Here is a 21,379-nt window from a genome sequence, read left to right on the forward strand (position 1 = left end):
CAGAAGTAGGTTGAAGAGTTTTAGAAAAGGGAGATGACAGAATAGCTGAATATATAATTATGTACAGGAAAAAAACCTCTTGGCCGCATTTTTAGGGGTTAAAGTGGGGGAGTCTGAGTTAATAAAAGAAGTAAAAAAGACAGCAAACCCACCTTTTTAGCGGTTGTTTTACTGAAATAGGGTGTTTGCAGTTTTCTACTAAAAAAGGTACTTCAGTAAAGGAAATTCAGTTCTGGAGGCTGGAGTGAAAGTTTTAAATCTTTTACTTCTGAAGAAGACAGTGAGAAGAAGATAATGAGTCTTAAATTTTTGATTTATATTTATCAGTACTATTCTGTAATCTACTAGAATGCTTTTGGATTAGTGTTTAGGTTTTTATTTTCTAGGATCCCAGGGGTGAAAAAAAGAAATAGGGTAAAGTATAGTAACAAGGTCAGTTGGCTGACAATGATAAGTGAGTATTCAACCAGTCAGTCCCTCACTGAGCTTGGATAAGTAGGTCCACTACTAAGAGTTGAGAGGATTTGTAAGTGGGGCTGGGATGCTGCTTGCTGCTTGCCAGTATGGAGCATTGGCATTAGGAATAAAACTGGGATGGAAAAGAGTAAGGTTGGTATTTCTCCATGGTTGTGGAAGAATGGATGGAATAGCAAATAAAAAAGCATCATTATGGTTTGATGTGCCTTGGAGAGGTGACTACACAGTTTGCAGGGGTAAAGTTTTATGGGTCCCCTGGGAGGTTGCATGAGGGCAGGGCAAGTCTTAATAAGGCAAGTTTAATGAAGAGAAAGCCTAGGGCACTGCTGCAGAAATAGTAACGGCAGGTTGGATTTTTATCAGATTTTGCATTATTTCAGAATAATTCAAATAATGCTGGAATTACATGGAGAAAACCTAGATCGAGTAGACTATCACCTGCAACAATAAATGGTAGGATGAATTTGAAGATGAAGAACTGAATGAGCATGGTATTATCAACTAAGAACCCACCTCTGATTCATTGCACTAAGACACTGCCAATATAAGGGATGGTGGACTAACAACAACTGTGGCTTCGCAAAACAAAAATTATAAAGTGTCATTTAGAGAGGTGATAGATGTGAGCAATAATAAAGAAGCAACTCTGATCTCCCAGGCTTCTTTACAGAGTTAGGAATCATATTAACAATTTTGGCTGATACAGAGATAAATACAAATGAAGAAGGGAGCACCATGGAGGTTATGGATTAGTCGTTTTCACTTGACATCTTGGCAAATGTGGGCTAGAGAGGAGAAAGCTAATGAGCTATGCTGTCAGCAGGATAGCATCTAGCAAGGATTAACTCTATAAAGATTGGATTATGAGGCAAATGCCAAGGAACAGGCAAAAATTTCTCCAGTCAGAGATAGGAGTAGGCTGGAGGTCAACAGAGGACTTCTTTGTTTTTACAAAGAAATGTTTTTTCCAGATGTTGGTGGGCACTAAGGTTTCTGTAGTGCCTTCTGTGTTCCTACATGACAAGTTTTGTTGTAATCCTAGCATAAACTAATACCATTAGTATTAGTTAGCAGCTGGTAACATGAAGCAGCTGCTTAGCCCTTACTCTTATGATAGGGTGCCTGACTTGGCAGCAGTGTTAGCTATTGGGTGATGGTTAATTCAAGGCCATAAAGGTGTTTTTAATCCTATTTTTGATTTATCTGAGACATGACAGTCATATCAGTTAATTATGTTTTATAGAGGGCACATCTTCTCTTGAAATGTGAAGGGACTGATATCTCTTAATCCACACAATTTGTTTTGCTTTAGAATTGTCAGTTAGGGAGGCTGTTGAAGGGAAGATGCGGTAGAGTCATGGTACAGCAGCTCATGGCCTTTCAGCTCACCCCTTGGATTACTGCAGAAATCACTGTGGTGTTTGTCCCTCCCACCAGCCCTCTCAGGGTGCTTCACGTGCTCCAGAGACACCCTCTCATTACCGGCTCTATAAAGAACAACTGCTTATCCACTGACCATCATTAATTGCTACCCAGTCTGTTTCTTTTTCTGTCCAGAGACTTATCTTGGGTCATACTCTTAACATATAAGGACTTACTAAAAGTAATGAAAGCTTTGACTATGAGTTAGCACACTACCCATAAGGTAGTCCATGCAACAGGTAGTTTCCCTGTCAAAGTAATATAGCACTAAGATTTGCTTGTTGCTGCTGGAATGTCTTTCCTCTACCTATTGAAAATCTATTTCCTAAATACATTGCTCCTTTTAACTCTATATACCTACCTATTTGATTGCATTTATAACGCTGTAAATCATATCTGTTGTGCTAAAATTTAAGATAATCAATAAAAAAATGACATGGAAAAGGGCCAGTCCTTCCTGTTATCTAGGATATTACTTTTCTAAGCTATAAGAAAATGCTGATAGACTTTATAGATTTCTGGATTTAAACCTTTATATAAATGAATTAAGCTTACTCAGAAGGTAGAGTCGTACATTAGCTTTTATAACAAACAAATATATTCAATTTTAGCTCAGTTGATCTAAGTACTTGCAAATGTAAAGCTACAAACATACTCTGAAGAAGAAATATAAGATATATAAATAAGTCTAGCTTCAGTGAATGGAGTGTGCCATCCTTATGTTAGGATGCAACTTAAAGAAATCTTTTGTGCTATATAAATCACTTTGTTTTCCCAGTCCTAAATCCATCCTTGTTTTACATGGTAAGTTTCTATTAGATTTATTTCATTAAAAAAGGATGTCAGTTCTGCCACATTTCTGCCTATTTTTTGGCTCAGACAGATTGTTTGTGTGTTTCATAATCAAGCTATGGCTTCAGCGGGGATTTATTTGTGTTAGGTGCTGTCAGCCCAGAGTTTTTATTGCTATTCAACAAGGAGGAATGACAGAAAATAGCACAACTATTTCAATCAATTATTTGTTATAAATTAGTGACACACATTACCTGCTCTTGTATTAAATCATAAGCCCAAACAGAAATATTGAAATCTAGATAAATATTACGTGTATGATTGAATTATATAGAAATATATCTATATAGATACACAGCTTCCCTTATACTTCAGCTGTGGTTTATATTCATTAATTTACAAACTCCAAGAGCTACCATGGGTGCTATTATTCTCACTTTCACAGACAGGTATTAGTGCATGAAAATGTGAAGCAATTTGCTTCAAGCCAGTAACAGTCCAGTCCTGGGGCTGCTGCCATGCAGTCTCCTGCCCCTACTCATTAGACTTCACATTCTCATCATTAAAGAGTGAAAAAGATGGCAACTGTTTTCTTCAGTACAGTCTATGCCCACCTGGCCACCTTCCTAGATATTTACAGAGATTTTCAGAGGCACAGGGAGCCACTGAAAGACAAACCCAATATTCATCTGGGGGCAGTGCTAGGCTAATGAGGATGTCCTTCAAAGCTCTCCATATGGTCTTTATTTTATTTTGCACAGAAATATTTGCCTTACTCCTTTCAAAATACCTGGAGGTTTTCAGTCCTTTGTCCGATGAAGTGAGATGCCTGTAAGAGCAGTCTCTACAAATACTGGACTCCTTTCTGTCATACATTTATTGCCAGTTCAGACTAGTGGTTAGCTGCACGTGCAGTGGGAGAAGTGCAGCTCTCTGAAATAAAAAACTTTCACACATTTTATCTTTGAGGGGATCTCACAGTTTCCTAGGAAAGGAAACCAGGGGACTTCTAGGTTAATTAGAGAAAAGATGGACAATGAAGACACTGGAGAAGACCTCTTGTAAAGGCAATTGTAAGCAGAGAGGGAATTTATGTCTTCTCCTCTTCCCCCCTCTCCCCTCCTGCCATCAGCTAATATAGAGCAATACAAAAAAAGAAATTCATCTAACATTGTATTTAATAAAAGCATTACACATTGGTCAGGGAAAAAATAGAGCATTACTTTATGAAAGTGTTATTTAAAACTATCCTCTCCCAGGATCAGGACCATCAGGGGAAAAATGTATTTTTATTAACAGAATGAAACAGCTCACGCGTATCTGGAAGGAAAATACAGTCAAAGTTCAAAAACGTTAGAAAAATTGCTGATGAGATGTTTCGGGGAGAAGAAAATCTGAAAGATACAGTGTTTTTCTACAGAAAGGTTTCCAAAAGAAACTCATAAAAATATCAAACCTGAAACAAGATCTGGTGACAAAAAGTCTTGTGAAATGTTTTCAGAAGTTAGCAATTAGAACTGGTTGGATAACTGCTATTTCAGGTTGCTCTTAATTTTAAGACCTGAAACTGCTTTTTACTGAAAAATTAAAAGGTAAAGAATTGGTGTGACATGCTGATAAAATATTCCATCCTAACACAACTAGAATGTTTTATGTGACCTATTTAAACCTTTTGGATTTTAAAAATAAAATATAACAGGAAATTATTTCTACTTTTAAATTTTAATGTTTTTCTTTTTCTGAAGAGAAGCAAACAGTGGTGATAGCGGCATAGGCCTCCTACAGAGTAACTTGAATCTACGTTTGCATCATGTGAAAGCTTAGGCCATTTCTACTCTTAACATAGTGATTGACAGTACTACAGGGAAGTGAATGAACAGGAAAAAGATTACATCCTCCATTACTTTCTTTAACATAAGAAAATAAATAGATTTCAGATTTATGAGAAGTCGCAGAAGCTATAAAGAATTGAGAACGAACAATTCCCAGTCAGAGCAATCCATTAAGAACTGCTGAAAGCAGACCACCTACACACCATTTCTGACAAAGAGGGAAAAAGATTTTTTTCAATGCTGTAACAATTCAAAAACCAGTATTAGAAGCAAAAAAATCTATACAACTGCAATAGTTGCAGAGGTTTTTTTTGAAATGCATTTGTTCTGAATTATAGGTGTATATAATTATAAAATGTATTAGGTTTTGCATATACTTCTTAATGGCCCTAGATCCTTAATGAAGTGCCTTTAATGAGTTGTGGGTACTGTGGTGCAAGCCAGCTGGATAAAGCTTGCTGAAGTGTAGAATAGACCGATGGAAAGCTACTAATGAAACAACTGGGTTAACCTAGATGTTCCTCCACAAGATATGAGATTGTCACTTTACTCCTGTGCCCAAAATACTCCTTATAGAACAAAAAAGAAGCAAAAACTCTCTGAGAGTTATTACTGTTCCTCTCAACAAGTACAATATGTAATCTAAACTTTTTAGTTACAGGAGGAGAATGTGAGAGATGATTTCAAAAGGGGCCAGATTATTCCAGTTATAATCTTCTGGCAGCTTTAGCAATGACTGACAGACCTGATGAAACAGAGATACATTGGATTTTAAGCCTGACAAGGATGAACACAACTTGTAAACACCATCTGCAAGACGTTCAAACCATTGGTATTGCAGAATATGGCCCTGGTTCCGCACTGAAACAGAATCTCTTGTTTCATTCTCATAAAATTAGTCAACTCTAAATCATTTCTGAATGTAATAAATACAGTACAACTAAAAATAGCACCTGGCACTTGGATAAATGAAAGAATTTAGCATACAGCATGATGGTGGTATTTTCATGACACTGTTTCAGGCAAACAAAGCAGCATAGCTTGCAACTTGCCCAGAAAATATATGACAGGGTTGCCAAGAAATTGTTACTATTGCTAGCAATACAAATGATAGACAAATTATTTTCTGTGTGCTTTTAGATTGTTAAAATACAAGTGAGTGTGATTTAATGTGATATTCATAGTTATTGAAATAAAGGGAATTTGATTCAGGGTGCGGGTGGGAGAAAATGTTGTCTCATCATCTCAGGAGTGTCTGCTAGGCCGAGCTAGAAAGTGAATTTTGTGAAGTATTTGTATGCTAACCTACACTGAAGTTCTTGCACCAAAGTTCTTGACCTCCAGCTCCCAAATTTATGCCATATTGCTTGCTTGTCATTTTGAGGTCTGTTGCTACACTGATGACTTGGAAGGATAATTGACATCAGCAATTCAGTGCTGTGATTCACTATTCCAGTGCTGGGTATATGCCCCAGTTCATGTGTCACCTTATCCTACCAAAATAAACAGATCTTTGGCAATAGCTGTCCACACTGTGTGGTGTGATAGATCATCCTCACAGTGTATTTTTCAACATTTGGGCAATATCATGATGTTATATATATTTAAATATGTTTAGAAGTTTAGAAGACAATTCCACCAGTCTTGCAGATGTCAAGGATAAGTCACATTGACATGGCTGGGATAAGAAACCTTCTGAGGCTCGGTCACAACTAATCCTCTTTGTACATTAGATGGTTTTGTGTTTCCTTTGGGATACTCTGAGCTGTGTTTTGAGGTGTAGACTTTCTGCTCAGTGTAGCTATTTGTATACAAACGTATCCCATATGTTTTTCAGCCATAATGCTGGTATGTCCCGTTGATAGATCTTGGCAGCTGAGTATACAGGTCATAGAATATGTATGTGTCAGACCTATCTAAAAAAATAACCCACATGCAGGTGACAAAGAAATGGGTTTTGAATAAGAAAACTCAATGTACTAATGAAATTTTTGCAAAATTGATGTATTTGCAATATGTAGCTACATATATATAAAATATATATGGGTATAGTGTATATATATATATATATATATATATGGGTTATGTATGAGGCCATAAAAAGAAGTATTTTCCAAAATCAGGCCTTTTAAGAACTTGCAGAGAGGGCAGGATTGTTTTCACTACTTTACAACACAGATATCACTATCTGAGCTGGTCGGCTCAAGTTCCATTTATTGTCAATGGAGACTCAGTCAACGTAGTCAAGAGTGTATGGCAAGACTCATCTCATCTTAAAAAAGTCACCTCAGACAGGCTAGATCAGTTTGGCACTAGAAATGCCTGTTTCTCTTAATTGACTAAAAAGGGAGTCCTCAGTGTTGAGCTCAGCTGTGTCTAAAATTAGACAGGAAGAATCCCAGCCATATTGCTGACTTTGTTGCAGGTTGCTGACTAAAATATTCCATACTCAGTACAAATTTTGGGTCTAATTTTCTTCCGTACTGCCTGTTGAATAGTTATTTGTGCATGTGTAAAATGAAGCTAACTCACTACTAATTTTAAACAAAAGTTTTAACTGCTTGGGTTCTTTTTTTTTTTTTTTTTAATTAAAAAAAAAAAAAATCCTCATTTGATTCCTTCAAGTCCTGTGAAAGGTGAAAAGCCCTATACAGAATTGAGCCTGCTGGCTCTTACTTGGGACCTCAGTTGTGAAGCAAGTATTTGACACATAATTAGGATTGATTCTTGACCAGTGTCTTATGGTTTGACAGTTCCTAGCCATCGGTGCTATGTTGGCAATGGCACAGAGTACAGAGGTACAGCAAAGACGACCATTTCTGGACACAGCTGCTTGCCTTGGGATTCCGATTTGCTTTACCAAGAGCTTCATGTTGACAGCATTGAGAAAGCAGTACAGCTTGGCTTGGGGCCATTCTCTTACTGCAGGTGAGAAAAGTTCTCAATTGCCCTGTATTTGTAAATCAAGAGGGATGTATTGTGGAAGGGAGAAGAGCCAGCAATCCCAAAGCAGATGTTATCCTTGTCTTGGAAAAGCTAGACTGAGAGTCTGATGGGAAGGATATGAGTGTACAGAAGACACGATCCTGTAGGTAGGCTAAAGCAATAGCTGGGTCTGTCAAGAGAAGCTCAAGCACTAAATAACGTTGCAAATTCCAGGTCCTTTTTTTTTCTGGGATTTTCTTTTTTTTTTTTTTTTTTTTTCAAATGAGACCATAGTCCAAAACTTTTGAAATTGTTCGTAAATGACTATACAAAAGGAGAAAGAATTGCAGTAGCCAAATTGAAATGGTTACCTTTTTATTTCTAATTCTTACATTGTGAAATATGTAACATAAATAAAAATACTTTCAAAAGTGAAAAGTTATTTGAAAATGAAAAATCAAAGCACTATATTTCAGTAATGTTGAAATGGAATGTCAGATTTCTTTCCTGTATTTCTTCCAAAACAAAACTATTGCCAAATAAGATTTCACAGTGTTTCAATTTTGATTGAACCACATATCCATAAACTACATTTATGCTGAATTTTTCTGTTCAGCTATAATGAAGATAGCTTGTGGTATATAGGCTTGTGCTTTCTCCTCAGTCTCTTTATGTTTCCCCTGTCTCTGAAGTCTCCATGAGATCAATGGGTATGCACAAATAAAGGAAATGTTTCTAATTAGAGAGAATCCTGCAGATGAGCAAATGCTAGAAACATCAAACTTCAGATGATTCTCCATAAATTACTGGTTGATGTCTAGGTTCTGGGTTTGGGTTTTTTTGTTTGTTTTTTGTTTGTTTTTCCTGGAAATTACACTAGTATTTCAGGAAAATCAGAATGTACTGCACTTCATAATTTGTTTGATGATAATAAGGATGCGTGCTGTTCAAAGTAGCTCTTCTTCTCTATGTAACACAAACTAATAATAAGCAGTTCCTATACCATCCCTTAGCCCAGATCAGCCTGCATTCCAAGGCTTGGTCCTTATTCAAGCACTGAAGTATGAGATTTATGCTGTCCCAGCACAATATGGCAATTTATTGTGCCTGTATTTTATGCTTTGATAGAACTTGATCCCTTCAGTTCACATCATCTAAGCACAGTATTCACTTACAGATTTGAAATGCAAAGAACAAAATGGTGTAGGAGCTGATGTGTTCATGTTCTGTAGAGCTGAGAAAAAAGCATTTCACTTTTTTTGTCAGCTTGTTACAATTTCTGGGGATATCTCCGCTACACTATATAATCCTGCAGATATCTTCTTCGTAGTCTAATTTAGAAACATTGTTGGCGGAAGATGACTCAACCTGTGTTGCTTCTTCAGTTCTGAGAATTTGAAAGTGCTTTTAATCTTTTTCTGAAGAGCAGTCAGATTAAAGACAAAAAAATACTGAAGAACCATACAATAATAGATAGTGCTTCTGATAAATCCAACTGAAATTATAATGACTGTTTATCTGGAGCCCTGAATTACCTTGTCTATTTTTCTTGGCCTACTGAAGATCTTTCTGGGTCTTCAAAGTTTCCCTATATTTCTGGAGAAGTAAACTGGGCAAATTTCTGGTTACTTATAAGGCACTGATAAAGACAGTTAGGCTGTACCATGGAGAAACCTTAATGGAATCAAACAAAAACCTGTTTAACACCAAGGTAACAAAGGGCTAAACTTTCTGGTATTCCTCCATGTCCCCCATCCTCCTTCTTTTGAGGAATACAGTATTTTCTTCAGGTAGTGTTTAATTTCCTCAGACTCTCCAGGGAATGTGAACCTGAGCTTCTCAAATTTGCTTTTGCTAGCTATTCTTGTTACAGATTTTCTATGAATCTACCTGTGCTGGAATTTCCTTGCCTAAAAAAATAATCTAAAAAAGGAATCTCTCCCATGGGACTTAGTCCTGAATATAGCTGAACTGTTAAAGCGCTTCAGTGTGGGCTGTATTTAAACCACGTGAACATGCTCATGCATCCAAATACTTCTAGGCAAATTTTACAGGTGTTTAGTCATGTGTCTGTATTTCAGGTCCTAGAGAACCCTAGACTTGGTTAGCTTTAAGCATGAAGAATTGCACTGAAAGGCTGCTCACCCATTTAGGGGTTAGCAGGTGCTTCAGTGCTTTGTCAGATGACTCAAAACCTGAGAGTCCTGTCAGTCAGTCCTCTGCGTGAAAAAAAGCAGAAAACCTCTGGGAAGCTTGGAAAAACACTGTGGTTAATGCTTGTAATTCACTCTCCCCCTGAATTAATTAGAAATCCAGATGATGATGAGAAGCCATGGTGTTACATCATGAAGGACAACAGTTTGTCTTGGGAGTATTGTGACATTCCATCTTGTGGTATGTAAAGGCTCTCAAAATCCATGTTATGAATGAATGAAGAAAGATTTATTGATACTAGAACAAGCTTTCACTGTATAATTTTGAATGTTCTACTGTTCCCAGGAGTGTTGAATATTTTACTGTTTGCAGTAAATCAAATGACAACAGGCTTCTTTTGCATTTTTTGGAGTTGTGATACAATCTGTGATTTTAGTCCTGAAACAACAACAGCAGTGTCACACTATTGCTTTCAGTCGCAATCATCCCAATATCACCAAATTTTCTGCTAGAACATGCAAGACGTCAGAAATGATTGATGCTTTTGTTCAACTTGTCATCACTCAGGGAATTACAGGCCCAGAGAAGTGAATGGGCCTCTGTGAGCAGAAAGGGGACTGAATCCTGAAGTTGTATGAGATGTTATATTTAATTCCAAAACCTAAAGATTCTGCTCTTCCCCTAAATTAATATTTAACTGTTGTTAGTGTTGAAGCTGACCTTTGGTACAGAGATGTAATCTGAAAAGTCAGTTTATAAAGTGGTCCTTTTATTTCCCTTTTATGGTTCTAATGCATTTGCTAGATGATATTAACACAAGTGTCCTAGTCATTGCTATTGCAACAGCAAAGCTCAGTCCAGAATCCAAAACTGAAGATGTGATATAGCATGCATTCTGTTGTGTCTTCTAGAGGAGTGAAGGTTATATTTGTACTGGTAAATGAAACAGTGTCTGGGAATGTTCACAGGTACATTTAATTTACACTAGTGCATGTGAAGCCAGTGTTGGTAATAGGCATAGCTTTCAGTCTTGCAGGTCTGCTGAGGAACTGAATGAGATGCAGTTGTATGTGAATGTTTAATGATAATTTTAAAGACTCCTACAAAAGTTCCAGTCCTTAGAAATCACAAGGATTTATAGTCTGATGCCATATCCCTTTATATCTCAGCAAGCAGGGAAAGGAGGCCACCAGTTCCAGACAACGTAGATAGTTTTGCAGTTACCAGAAGACCATGTGGGAGAAGACACAAAAAAAGAAGTTTTGTGAGACCTAGGATTGTTGGGGGATCTTCGTCTCTGCCTGGATCTCATCCCTGGACAGCAGCTATATATATTGGAGAGAGTTTCTGTGGTGGAAGCCTTATTCAGACTTGCTGGGTTGTGTCAGCAGCACACTGCTTTGCTAACAGGTAAACTCACCTGTTAGTAGGACAGTAGGTCCTCTCCTCATAGTCACTGTAAGCTGGAACTCACAACAAATCTGAAATGAAACAAGTAAGAAAGAATATGAGATTATAAAAGACCAATGTTTCAAAATTAGTTTCTGGCAATTTGAATGCAGTTCATGAGCTAGCAAATAGCTGGGAGTCCTATCATCTCAAGCCCTTATATTGTTTCTTAAGGAATCTCAAAGAGCTATGAGTGAACTGAAGGAATAAGGTAGGGTGGAGCAGGACACGGAATGGGAGCTGGCATGTGCAAGCATCTGCAGGGGGATATAAGTATTTATCTTCTTCTCAGTTACTTTTTTGAATGTTTATGCCTGCTTTGAGATATAACAGAGATGACTATGCTCACTTCTGTGTTTTGTTCAAAAAGGCTGAGACAGCCAAGCAATGATTTATTAGAGACAATAAATTACCATTGGTTGACACAATTACAGTGAGCTGAGCTTTACAAAAAGCCAAAGGGAAGAACTGAACTGTTAAATTTTTGAGGCTGATTTCCTTGAGAGGTGGTTTGGGTTTTTTTGTTTTGTCCTCCAGCTGGGGGACACTGGAGAAAATATTGATTATGGGATGCTCTTACTTTATTCTAAATATTTCAGTTTTTACAAATGCTGAACACTTCCCCTGATTTCACTTTGATCACATTGATGGGAAAAATATTACATCATTTCATACCCATTGTTCCTTTGCATAGTAAAGAAGCCAAGAGAAACAGAAAACCTCATGCCAGAATACATACACTGATAGCTTGTAGAGCTAATAATACCACTGTGAATGCTGTACTGAAGCATTTGGAGCTCAAGCCACAACGCATTTGTTTTTCAAATGTTGTGAAATAGCTACTAACTTTGGCAGCTATTCAGGACATTTCCACCCACTTCCAGCTGGTGGTTTGGTACATACAGATTTTCCATAATTGCTGCATTGTACTTTGCACTCTCCCGTATGTTTAGCACCTCTGTTAGACACAATTGCGACTGTTTTCCGCTAGGCGACAATAGATACCTGTGCAGCTAACTTAGTTTTTTTTCTGTTTTCCATAACCCCTCACATTTTATTTCTTTTCCTGAATGAGCCACCTCTAAGTCATAGTAAGACCATTCAGTGCCTTTAAAATCTATTCTAAATACTATTCTGGGAAGCAAACTTTCCACTCTATTTAAAAATTGACTTTCAAGGGGGTTGGTTTACCACTGCAATAACACTGATAAAATCCTGGCCTTACATAGTGAACAAATAATATTTTATTGTCTTGTTTTACAGTCACAAAAAATTAAACTTTGTACTTTCCTTTGTTAATTATAAGCATAATAGCTGTTGCAGGGTAGCTGCTGGCTTTTTGCTGCAATTAAAATCTCTTTCCTCTAAGTACGTTACTGTTGATCATTGCTTTGTGCTCAGTAGTGGAGAAGACTCCACAGTGCTTTTCTGTCTGATGGACACTGGTGATGCACAGAAACTGCAATCATGTTGACCACTCTTCATCTGTTCATGATGCATGATAGCAGATATTTTCTACTCCTGCCCTGGATACCAAAATATATGAGTGCTCTGATGCTGAAGACACTTTTTAACTATATTTGTTGTAGACTTATGCACATACAGATTGAATTGGTTTTAAAGCAAGAGTGAAATTTTAATTCTACTGCTTTCAAAGCTAGAGAATTTACTGTTCAAGCAGTTTCTGATTATTTCCAAATGTCTCTTTCTTCCCAGCTGTTATACTGGTTCTTATTAGTTGTCTGTCCTAGGACACCTGATATGAGAGCACTGTGGTCTTTTTAAAGTAAACATACAATGGCTGAAAAAGATGGTGTAAATTACAAAAACTATTCTCCTCCAAGTGTGGTGTTTCCCATTAGATCAGTGTGCTGCTGGGACCTTCCTCCACCAAGTTGCTTTTGATTCTAGACGACAGATTTAACAAAGAGCAATCTAATCTCAAAGCAGAAATGGTGATAGTTCTATGTGGAAACTGCCCAGATGTTCCTGAGTTGTCAGTTTGCCAGCACCTTTAAAATCTTGACCCACACCTGTAATATTTCTAAGAGTCTGGTTTCCCAGAGAAATGAAATATCACCACTGACTCATCTTTTGGACCCTCATTTCTTCCTCAGTAATTTTTGTACTCATGGGCAAAGTCTGGTCAAAGTTGACTCAGTTAAATTTCTAGAACAAGAAGTGCTTACAGCCCCTGAAGATGCTTGTTAGCCAGACAGCATCAGAGCAGCAGTGCCTGTGCTTGCCTTTTCCTTCTGTCAAGGAGCAGCAGCCTTTAATTAGGCTAATCAGCTCCCACAGAGCCTGGGGTCAGGCTCACCATAACATTAGTCATCTTTTTCCTAGCCCCCAGCAGGTAGGAAGCTTGGGAAACAGGTTGAGGCATTATGAGAGGGTAAATAATAGATGTGATGGGGGGGACTGAGGTTATAACAGTTCATTGGGTGCACAGCCATTGGAAATTAGGCTTCATTTGTCCTGCTAATTGCAGAATTGCTTTTCTCTGTTTTGTATTACAGTCCACTAAAATCCACTATTACAGTAGTTCTGGGTCAGCATATATTTAATAAAACAACTGATGTAACACAAACATTTGAAATAGAGAAATACATCTTGCATCCTCAGTATTCTGTGTTTAATCCTACTGAACATGATATTGGTGAGTAATTTTGTTCTTACAGTTTTACTTTCTGTTTACCCAATTTAGTTTCAAGTTTAGCTGATCTGTCAAAAACTGCCTTCATAGTGGAAAAATCATAGATATTAGGAGAGGTTTTCAAGTGCAGAGGGTTTTTAGTTCTACCAGAGTTATCACAGCCTCTGAAAGCTAGACAAATTCAGATGAGAAATAAATTGCAAATTTTAAATAATTATGATAATTAGCCTTTGGAGCAATTTACCTAGATGTATGGCAGATTCATCATCACTTCAAGTCTTTGTGGAATTAGGCATTTTTTCAACTGAACCAGAAACTGTGGGCTTGATGCAGGAATTACTTGATAAAATTCTATTGTCTGTATTGTATAGAGGATCTGACTAGATGAATATAATAGCCCCATCTGCTCTGAAAATGTGTTACTGAGAATCATTTTTTACACTGAGATAGATTTAAAATCAGCTGTCTTATCAGTCAAAAGTTAAATGCCCTTCTGATTGACCTTATAATATTAGTCAGAACGACAATGGAACAGCAACTCACTTCTTATTTTCTGATCTGTTCTTGTGGAAGCTGGCATGTCACCCTGGGGTATCAAGCTGTGTGAGCGCTTTGTCTATGAGACCATTTAACAGCCTGGCATTAGGGATACTTTAGGTCAGACATGTACAGGCTTTTTTGCTTTCAGATGGTGAATATCTTCCACTCTGTAGCAAAAAGCTTTCAGATTCTGTGTTGGTGGGATCTCTGTCAGAGTGTACCAGGAGGTAAATTGGATTTGAGGAATTACTCTGCTCTGAAATATCCTGGTGTAAACCACCATTGACACTTTGAGATCCAACTTTTGGAATTACACTGAGATATGAGATGCCTCACCAATGTGCAGTGTCCAAATCTAGGGTCAGCTGAACATGGAGTGCTTAAAACAAGCAAGCGGGCAGAAGCTAGTGGGGAAAAGATGTGGGGGCATGTTCTGCCCTGTCAGTGATTTCTACTGATGCAGCAGAAGAATTATTTCCTGCTGAAAACACTTTTCTAAAGGAAACAAACTACCACATGAGTGTTTGTTGGGAAGTTTGGGGGATTCAGAAACAGGAAGAGTTGGTCGGGAAGACGAGGAAGGCAAGGAAGAGCAAGCTGCTGTGTTAGAGCATGGTTTGTGTGGGCTTCTCAGCCTGTGAGATACTCTTTACATGTTCCACAAAGGCCAAAAAATGTAGTCAGCAGAGAAATAAGACTATCTAGTGGGATCTCTTGCTTTTCACACAACTGTGCTCAGAAAACCTGGAGCTTCCAAAAGGCATGACGTGAAGTGTTAACAGGCGTGTCCACATTACCTCAGCTCTGTCCTCTTGGAGTAGTGTGCTCAAACCCAGCATGCTGCCTGCCCTTGTTACACCAAGCACAAAGCCCCCTCTCTTGCTCTACAGTCAAACATAGGGGATTTGCTACAGAGGAACCAACATTTCTGCTACTTTTGACATCTCAGCATCAAGCTCATACTTACATTTTCTGTATTTACACTGTTTTCAACCCCATGAGGAGATAGTAAAGGTTGTGTAGGTTTTGTAATTCTTTGTAGCTTTCAGAAGCTTGGTTTTGAAATACCTCGGGGTTTTTTTATTCCTTAATTTTCAAGATCTTGAATTTTGTTGAACTCAGTGATAACAGAGCATGAAATACACCAGCTCTTGCAGTAATTAATTTTTTAAATAAAATTGGAATTAGGCAGGTGGCCAGACCTTCAGAAGCAGTGAGCACTTGCACATCCCGCTTATTTAATCTGAAAGTTGTGGATATGTTATTTAACTTTAAGGTGGGAGGAGACATATGTATTTTCTATCTTCCCCCTTCTCTACAAAGGCAGTGAAGCAAAATCTGCTCAGTGAGCACAGCATATAAATATTCCCACAAGGGGAATAGCTGAATGTTTCAGCCTTCAATTTGCTCTGAAATCAGTTGCTGTTGAGATGAGTCTGTCTGTCTTTGATTGAAATATCTTAATTAAGAGAGGCTTAGGGGATAATTAAAGTTGTATCTGAGACCCATTGCTGCCAATCCCATTAAAGAAAGGGAACAGTCACTTTATTCCTCCTATATTTTCTGTTCTACAGCTTTGATTAAGCTGAAGAAGAATGGCCAACGTTGTGCCGTCAAATCCCAGTTTGTTCAGCCCATCTGCTTGCCGGAAAGTGACACTGTTTTCCCTGATCATTTCAAATGTCAGATTTCTGGATGGGGCCACAGGCATGAGAGTGAGTAAAATGAGGGTATCAGTAGAAAAAAACTGCTGGTAATGAAAACATAATGTTCAAGTATATGTTATACAACTGATAGTTTGGTAAAATATTTTCCAGAGGACTTCTGATGGGATTATTTTTACCTGCCTTTAGATGCTTACAACATTTAGTTCTAAAATAGTAATCCTGAACTTCCTTTATAGTCCTTGGAATTCGGAGTGTGGTTCCCTTGACCAAATGTTTGCATCTATTTTAGGACGGGATGAGCTATGAGCTAGCTAGATCTCTGTGGACTGGGAGTGGAGCAAGTAGTTAAGTTATAGGTGCCAACAACTTGACACTTTAGTTGAGTGAATCCTACCCCTGGTTTCTCAAGCTAGATATCAAAGAATGCAAACCAAAGACAATCAATTTACTAGTCTGTGACGGAGGAGGTCTTTACCTTCATCAGCAAGAAGCTTTGGAAACATCTACAGCAGAGGGCCAGATAGGCTTTGGGGTAAGAAGTGCTTACATCCAGCTTGAGAAAGGATGGAATGGATTTTTCCACCTTTCAGATGATAAATTTCAGGATTATGAGGCTTGGCCATGCTGCTTTGATGTGGAGATATGAGAGACCTGTGTAAATATGTGAGAGGGATGGGGGAGTTGGCTGCTTCATTTTGGTAAGAGATTTAGTATGAGCAAATGTTGTCCTGGTTTAAATGTGTAGTCTAAAGGCAAAAAGAGGTAATGGAGCCTTTGATAAACTGATGATTTAATATCACACCTGGAAAGACTAGAGGACAGGAGTGATGAGGGACTGTTCCTGAGTCTCTAGAAATGAGAGAACCCAAAGTGGATTAATGTCTGGACAGGGCATACTTCTATTTTAAAGCACATGGATTCTGACTGGAGGAGCAGAATGTGATCTGATCACTAGAAAAATTATTATCTTTTAAAGAGATCCACAACATGAATATGACTAAAAAGTGTTAAGTGTTTATATGCAACATTGTGCATTGTGTTTCCATGTTATGCTCTTCACGCTCTATAAAAATTACTTTCTTTTCCTCTCTGGAAATTTTTTAAAGATATATCTGGCTATTCATCTGTCCTGCAAGAAACACTGATTCCAATTATTCCTGAAGAGAAGTGCAGAAGCCCTGAAATTTATGGAACAGAAATCACTGAAAATATGTTCTGTGCTGGCTACTTCGATAGCAAATCTGATGCTTGTCAGGTAATGTTGTGATTCATCTCTAGGCAGAGAATATAAATGTATATTATTGCCAGAAATGTTGCAGTGTTACAGTACTTACTTTTGACATAACAGTGTTCCTAAAGAAAAGAAACATTCCCAAAGTAAAGAAACTTAGGTGACTGCACTGTTTGCTTCCACCTTCATTTTTTAACCTGTTCAATGTCAATTAAGTTCTACCGAAGGGCAAAAAACCTCCAGGATATTATATTCCTCCTACCTTCATGAAAGGCAGTGGCTATGCACGGGAGGGTGAGTTGCTTTAGTTCCTGGCTGAGCTTGCAGTGTGATGGCAATGGTTTGCTGGCCAGCTGGCAGAGATGTGCTGGCAGGCCAACCAGCACGTACCTGCGTGGAGCCAAATCCCCGAGCTGCTGTCTCTTGCCTGAATGGAAAAAGCATACCTGGCTAGGAGGTGGGGAACAGTGGTGATGTTTGGTGGAGGAAGGAGCTGAGGTTACTATAATGGGTGGGATTTAATGGTGTAGAGTATCAGTCAATTGGGAACTGTGTTTGATGATTTCAGTCCTTCATGGAATGACCTCATGCTCTTAAAACTTTGCATGTCTTCTTGAATTATGTTGCTCCTTGGCTCTGAATAAGGATACAGAATTGCTGTAGTGATAGATGAGAGTATTTTTTAAATGAAGAATCAGATTACTTCTTACATAAACCTTCAGATTTTGTCTTCAGTTCATTTTGAAGGGGGAAGGTTATGCTCTAGTAGCATACCTATGGGAACAGACAGCATATAGCTAATAGCTGGCTTAGTGAGATTAAATAAAGAAAAGAATATTGTGTATACTGTGTGCTGGAACCCCTGCAGAGATCATAAAAGTGTCCAGAGAAAGGTGTCAAGAGTGAGATGGCAGCAGCAAGAGGTGGCTCAAGGTTTCCAGGCCAGGGCTGAGAACTGATTGTAGTTATTGGCTACAAGTGTTAGTGCTAGCCAGAGAACTAGAAACTACCTTGCTTGCTCAGTTTTCCTTGTCTTATCCAAGAAGTACAAATACAAGATGCAGCATTATAACTGGTTCTTGTTCCCTACCCAGGAAAAACAAAGTTGATCAGAATAAGAAGGAGAAAGAAGAAAGCAGGGGGAAGGGGAGAGGAGCTGCACAAAGACAAGTGGTCTGGAGAGAGTTGCAAAGTCTGAGAAACTTTGATTTAGAGTCACAGATGTTGCTGAAGAACAGTGCTCATGGCATGAAATCATTATTAGTGAATCAATAATTAATTTTTTTTCCTGTTGGAAGACTTGTAGTGTGTTCTAAGGAGAAATAATGTAGGCCTCTTAATGTCACAACAAATGTAGCTGACCTCTGAATTTTCTTAATATATGCTTAGGAAATTAAAATATAAACCATCTGTTATGTATAAAAATATTTCAAGACCAAGAAATGCCAAGCAGATAATGTGTTCTGCTTGATTATTTTTTTTAAGATTTTCTTGGATTTTTTTAAAATCAGTGCGTTGATACCAAAATTGCAATCAGTGAGATGAGCTGTAGAGAAATAAGCAAGGTTCTGGAAGTAAACTGACCTCAGATGCAAGTCTTCATTTGATGTCCCTCATTTATCACAGAAATCTCCCAGTATAAAGGCAACACAATTTTTCTACCTACTTTGCTCTTGAGAGATTTTCTTTTTAGGTAGGAAAAAAAATATATTTCTCCTTAGTATTAGATAACTGGAGTGGTGGCTCCTTTCACCAGTACTGTTCACTAAGTCACATTTTTAATTTCTAACTTTTTCGTTTCTGTAGAAAGTCAATCTAAGAGTAATAATTAAAAAAGCCCCTCTCCAGAATGCTTGCAAGCTTTTAACTAAGGGTTCCAAATGCCTCCTTGCTGTAGTGTGTCATCAAACATTATTTTGGTCTTATTTTTGGTTTATGGTTTTAATGACAAGGTAAATCTCAGTAGCATCAAATTCAACAGATGCAAAAAGACCACATGCCACGTAAAATTATAGCATCCCACAGTCACATGGAAAAGTGTGTATGTATGCAACACCTTTCTTTGAAAACTTTCATGATCTCTGACAGTTGCAATAAACTGCATTGAGAAACTCTCCAAATATTCTCTGCCTTATGTAATCCATCCATGCAGTGCCCATATTACAACATAGCATATGCCTCAGACTTGCTTACTCCCATTGAAAGTGACCCAAATCAACTGTGCTCGTTAGTAGGTATCTAAATCTAAGAGAATTTCAGATTTTTAAACGAAAACCCCCCAGCATTATATTAGAGGTGAGCATGACTAAACCCACTTTTTATAGTCAAACTTCAGTAAACCGCTGCTTCCATATTATTATTTTTTTTTTTTTTTTAGTTTAAATCTCCCATGCAAACATTCTTACTTTAGGACTTTCCCAAACTAATCTTTTTTTTTTTTTTTCTGACTGCTTTCTATCAAGTTAGATAATCTTTGCTTACTTTTAACACAGGGAGATTCTGGTGGACCTCTGGCTTGTGAGAAAAATGAAATCTCTTACCTCTATGGAGTTATCAGCTGGGGAGATGGCTGTGGCAGAGTCAACAGACCTGGAGTATATACACGAGTGATGAACTATGTAAACTGGATTAATGAGAAAATAGCCCCCCGAAAAACTAGTTGAACAGTTAAATATGCTAACATTTGAAGCAGGGTTCAGGAGTCTTTTGGTTTCATTAAAAAGGCATAAACATTTTACTATATGCTAGTATGAAAACTGTCATAGTAATTCTTAGCAATTCCAAACCAGACCACCAGGCCAAAAGGCCTACTCCATCTGATGTCAGCATCCTTGATCTAGAATTTTAGGGCTCTGGATTGCTCAGTATACAAGACTGTCTTTATTTGACTTAATAAAACAAACACATCGAGACAGTGCACCGAAGTATACAACTGTTTGTCTACTTGGTGGCTTACATAAAAAGTGATTTTAATGTGTTTGTGCAGTTTCTGGTGGAGCTGTCATCACCCAAACCAACCCATTACAACATTGTCCTTGTATTGTAAAAGAGATAAAAAAATTAACAGGAGGAGCACCAAAAATTAAATACCCTCCCCCCAACAAGTGATCTCTTGAGTTTCAGGTCGAGAGACACCAACAGAGCAACGTAGGTGAAGCTGCTCCTCAATTAACTTCAACAAACCCGTTCTGGGGAAAAAAACCAGAGAGTTTAGATTTTGATTCAGTCAAACATGTAAGCATTTTTTCATGTTCCACTGACACAAAATCAGGAACATGCTTCAGAGCTCTGCTGAATCTGATGTGCAATTTTCCAGCAAGGTTAGTGCAACACCTGAGAGCACAAAGTTTCTTGCTAAGAAAATATTGGAAGTCAGAGCACCTGATTTCAGGCCAATGCAGTTAGGACCTTTTGCAGACTGTGAGCTGCTCCTCACCCTGAGGATAGCAGTGGAAATACTTCACCTTGATGATAAATGCTTAAATGTTTCTTAGATTTGGCAGTGTTTTGAAGATGTCTTTGATTTTCCACTAACAAGTTGTTCAACTGTTTAGAAAGGAGGTTTCTCTTAAAACCTTTTTAAACTGAATGGCTGAGGGAGCAGCTTGACATTTTCCTTGGGGATTTGGTGATATCATAAACCATAGGCTTTGCTGTCATGGTCTGTGGAATTGTTATGGGAACAATTAAAGAAATTATTACAATCTATAGCTGTTTAGAGGCTGTGGACTCAGCTGTGTTAGCAAAAAAGGCAGAAAATTAATTAAAAATTGATCTGATAAAGAATGGGAAATTACAACATTTTTTTTTTTTTTTTTTTTTTTAATACAGGGAACCTTTAGCCATGTCAGATGTGTACATTTGGAAGTGTTGATATAAAATGTATTTCTTCTCTGATAGTGAACGTTTTTGAATTCTTTTAAGTGTTTCAAGCAAAGCTGTGCTTTAAGATGCAGAATTTTGAAGCAGTGCCTAGATACTAAAATACGTGTTTTGTTTTACAGTACTGGCAGTGTCTTCATGGGTTTCTTAGTTGTGGTGAATGATTTCTGCAGTTAAAAGAAACTTTGTAAGGAAAAAATAACCAAAACCTGAATTTGTGTAAGTACAAATATATAACAATGCTAATCTAGATAAATGATGTAAACTGTTTAATAAAAATATTTACCTTCTGTTTCTTGGACTTAGTCTGTTATGTATACAGTTACGATTAAATCTTTGAATACCTCTGTAG

At 37.7% G+C, this 21,379-nt stretch overlaps 2 protein-coding genes across 2 annotated transcripts in view; one reads left to right on the forward strand and one right to left on the reverse strand.

The window, feature by feature from the left end:
- The window catches only part of HGFAC (HGF activator), a 41,777-nt gene extending 21,950 nt beyond the window's left edge, over positions 1-19,827 (forward strand). The window contains exons 8-14 of the mRNA XM_074903743.1: positions 7,277-7,451; positions 9,757-9,842; positions 10,772-11,012; positions 13,571-13,710; positions 15,822-15,962; positions 17,021-17,169; positions 19,638-19,827. Of these exons, the coding sequence (XP_074759844.1) occupies positions 7,277-7,451; positions 9,757-9,842; positions 10,772-11,012; positions 13,571-13,710; positions 15,822-15,962; positions 17,021-17,169; positions 19,638-19,808 (1,103 nt within the window). The 3' untranslated portion in view covers positions 19,809-19,827. The remainder of the gene's footprint in view (positions 1-7,276; positions 7,452-9,756; positions 9,843-10,771; positions 11,013-13,570; positions 13,711-15,821; positions 15,963-17,020; positions 17,170-19,637) is intronic.
- Positions 668-3,567, reverse strand: LOC141959836 (cytochrome b-like). Its single transcript, XM_074904127.1, is given in 3 exon segments — positions 668-1,075; positions 1,078-1,290; positions 3,370-3,567. Coding segments are annotated over 3 exon segments (819 nt in total).
- Positions 19,828-21,379: the final 1,552 nt, after the last annotated feature.

The sequence above is a fragment of the Athene noctua genome, chromosome 4 (assembly GCF_965140245.1).
Source record: "Athene noctua chromosome 4, bAthNoc1.hap1.1, whole genome shotgun sequence".
Taxonomy (NCBI): Eukaryota; Metazoa; Chordata; class Aves; order Strigiformes; family Strigidae; genus Athene; species Athene noctua.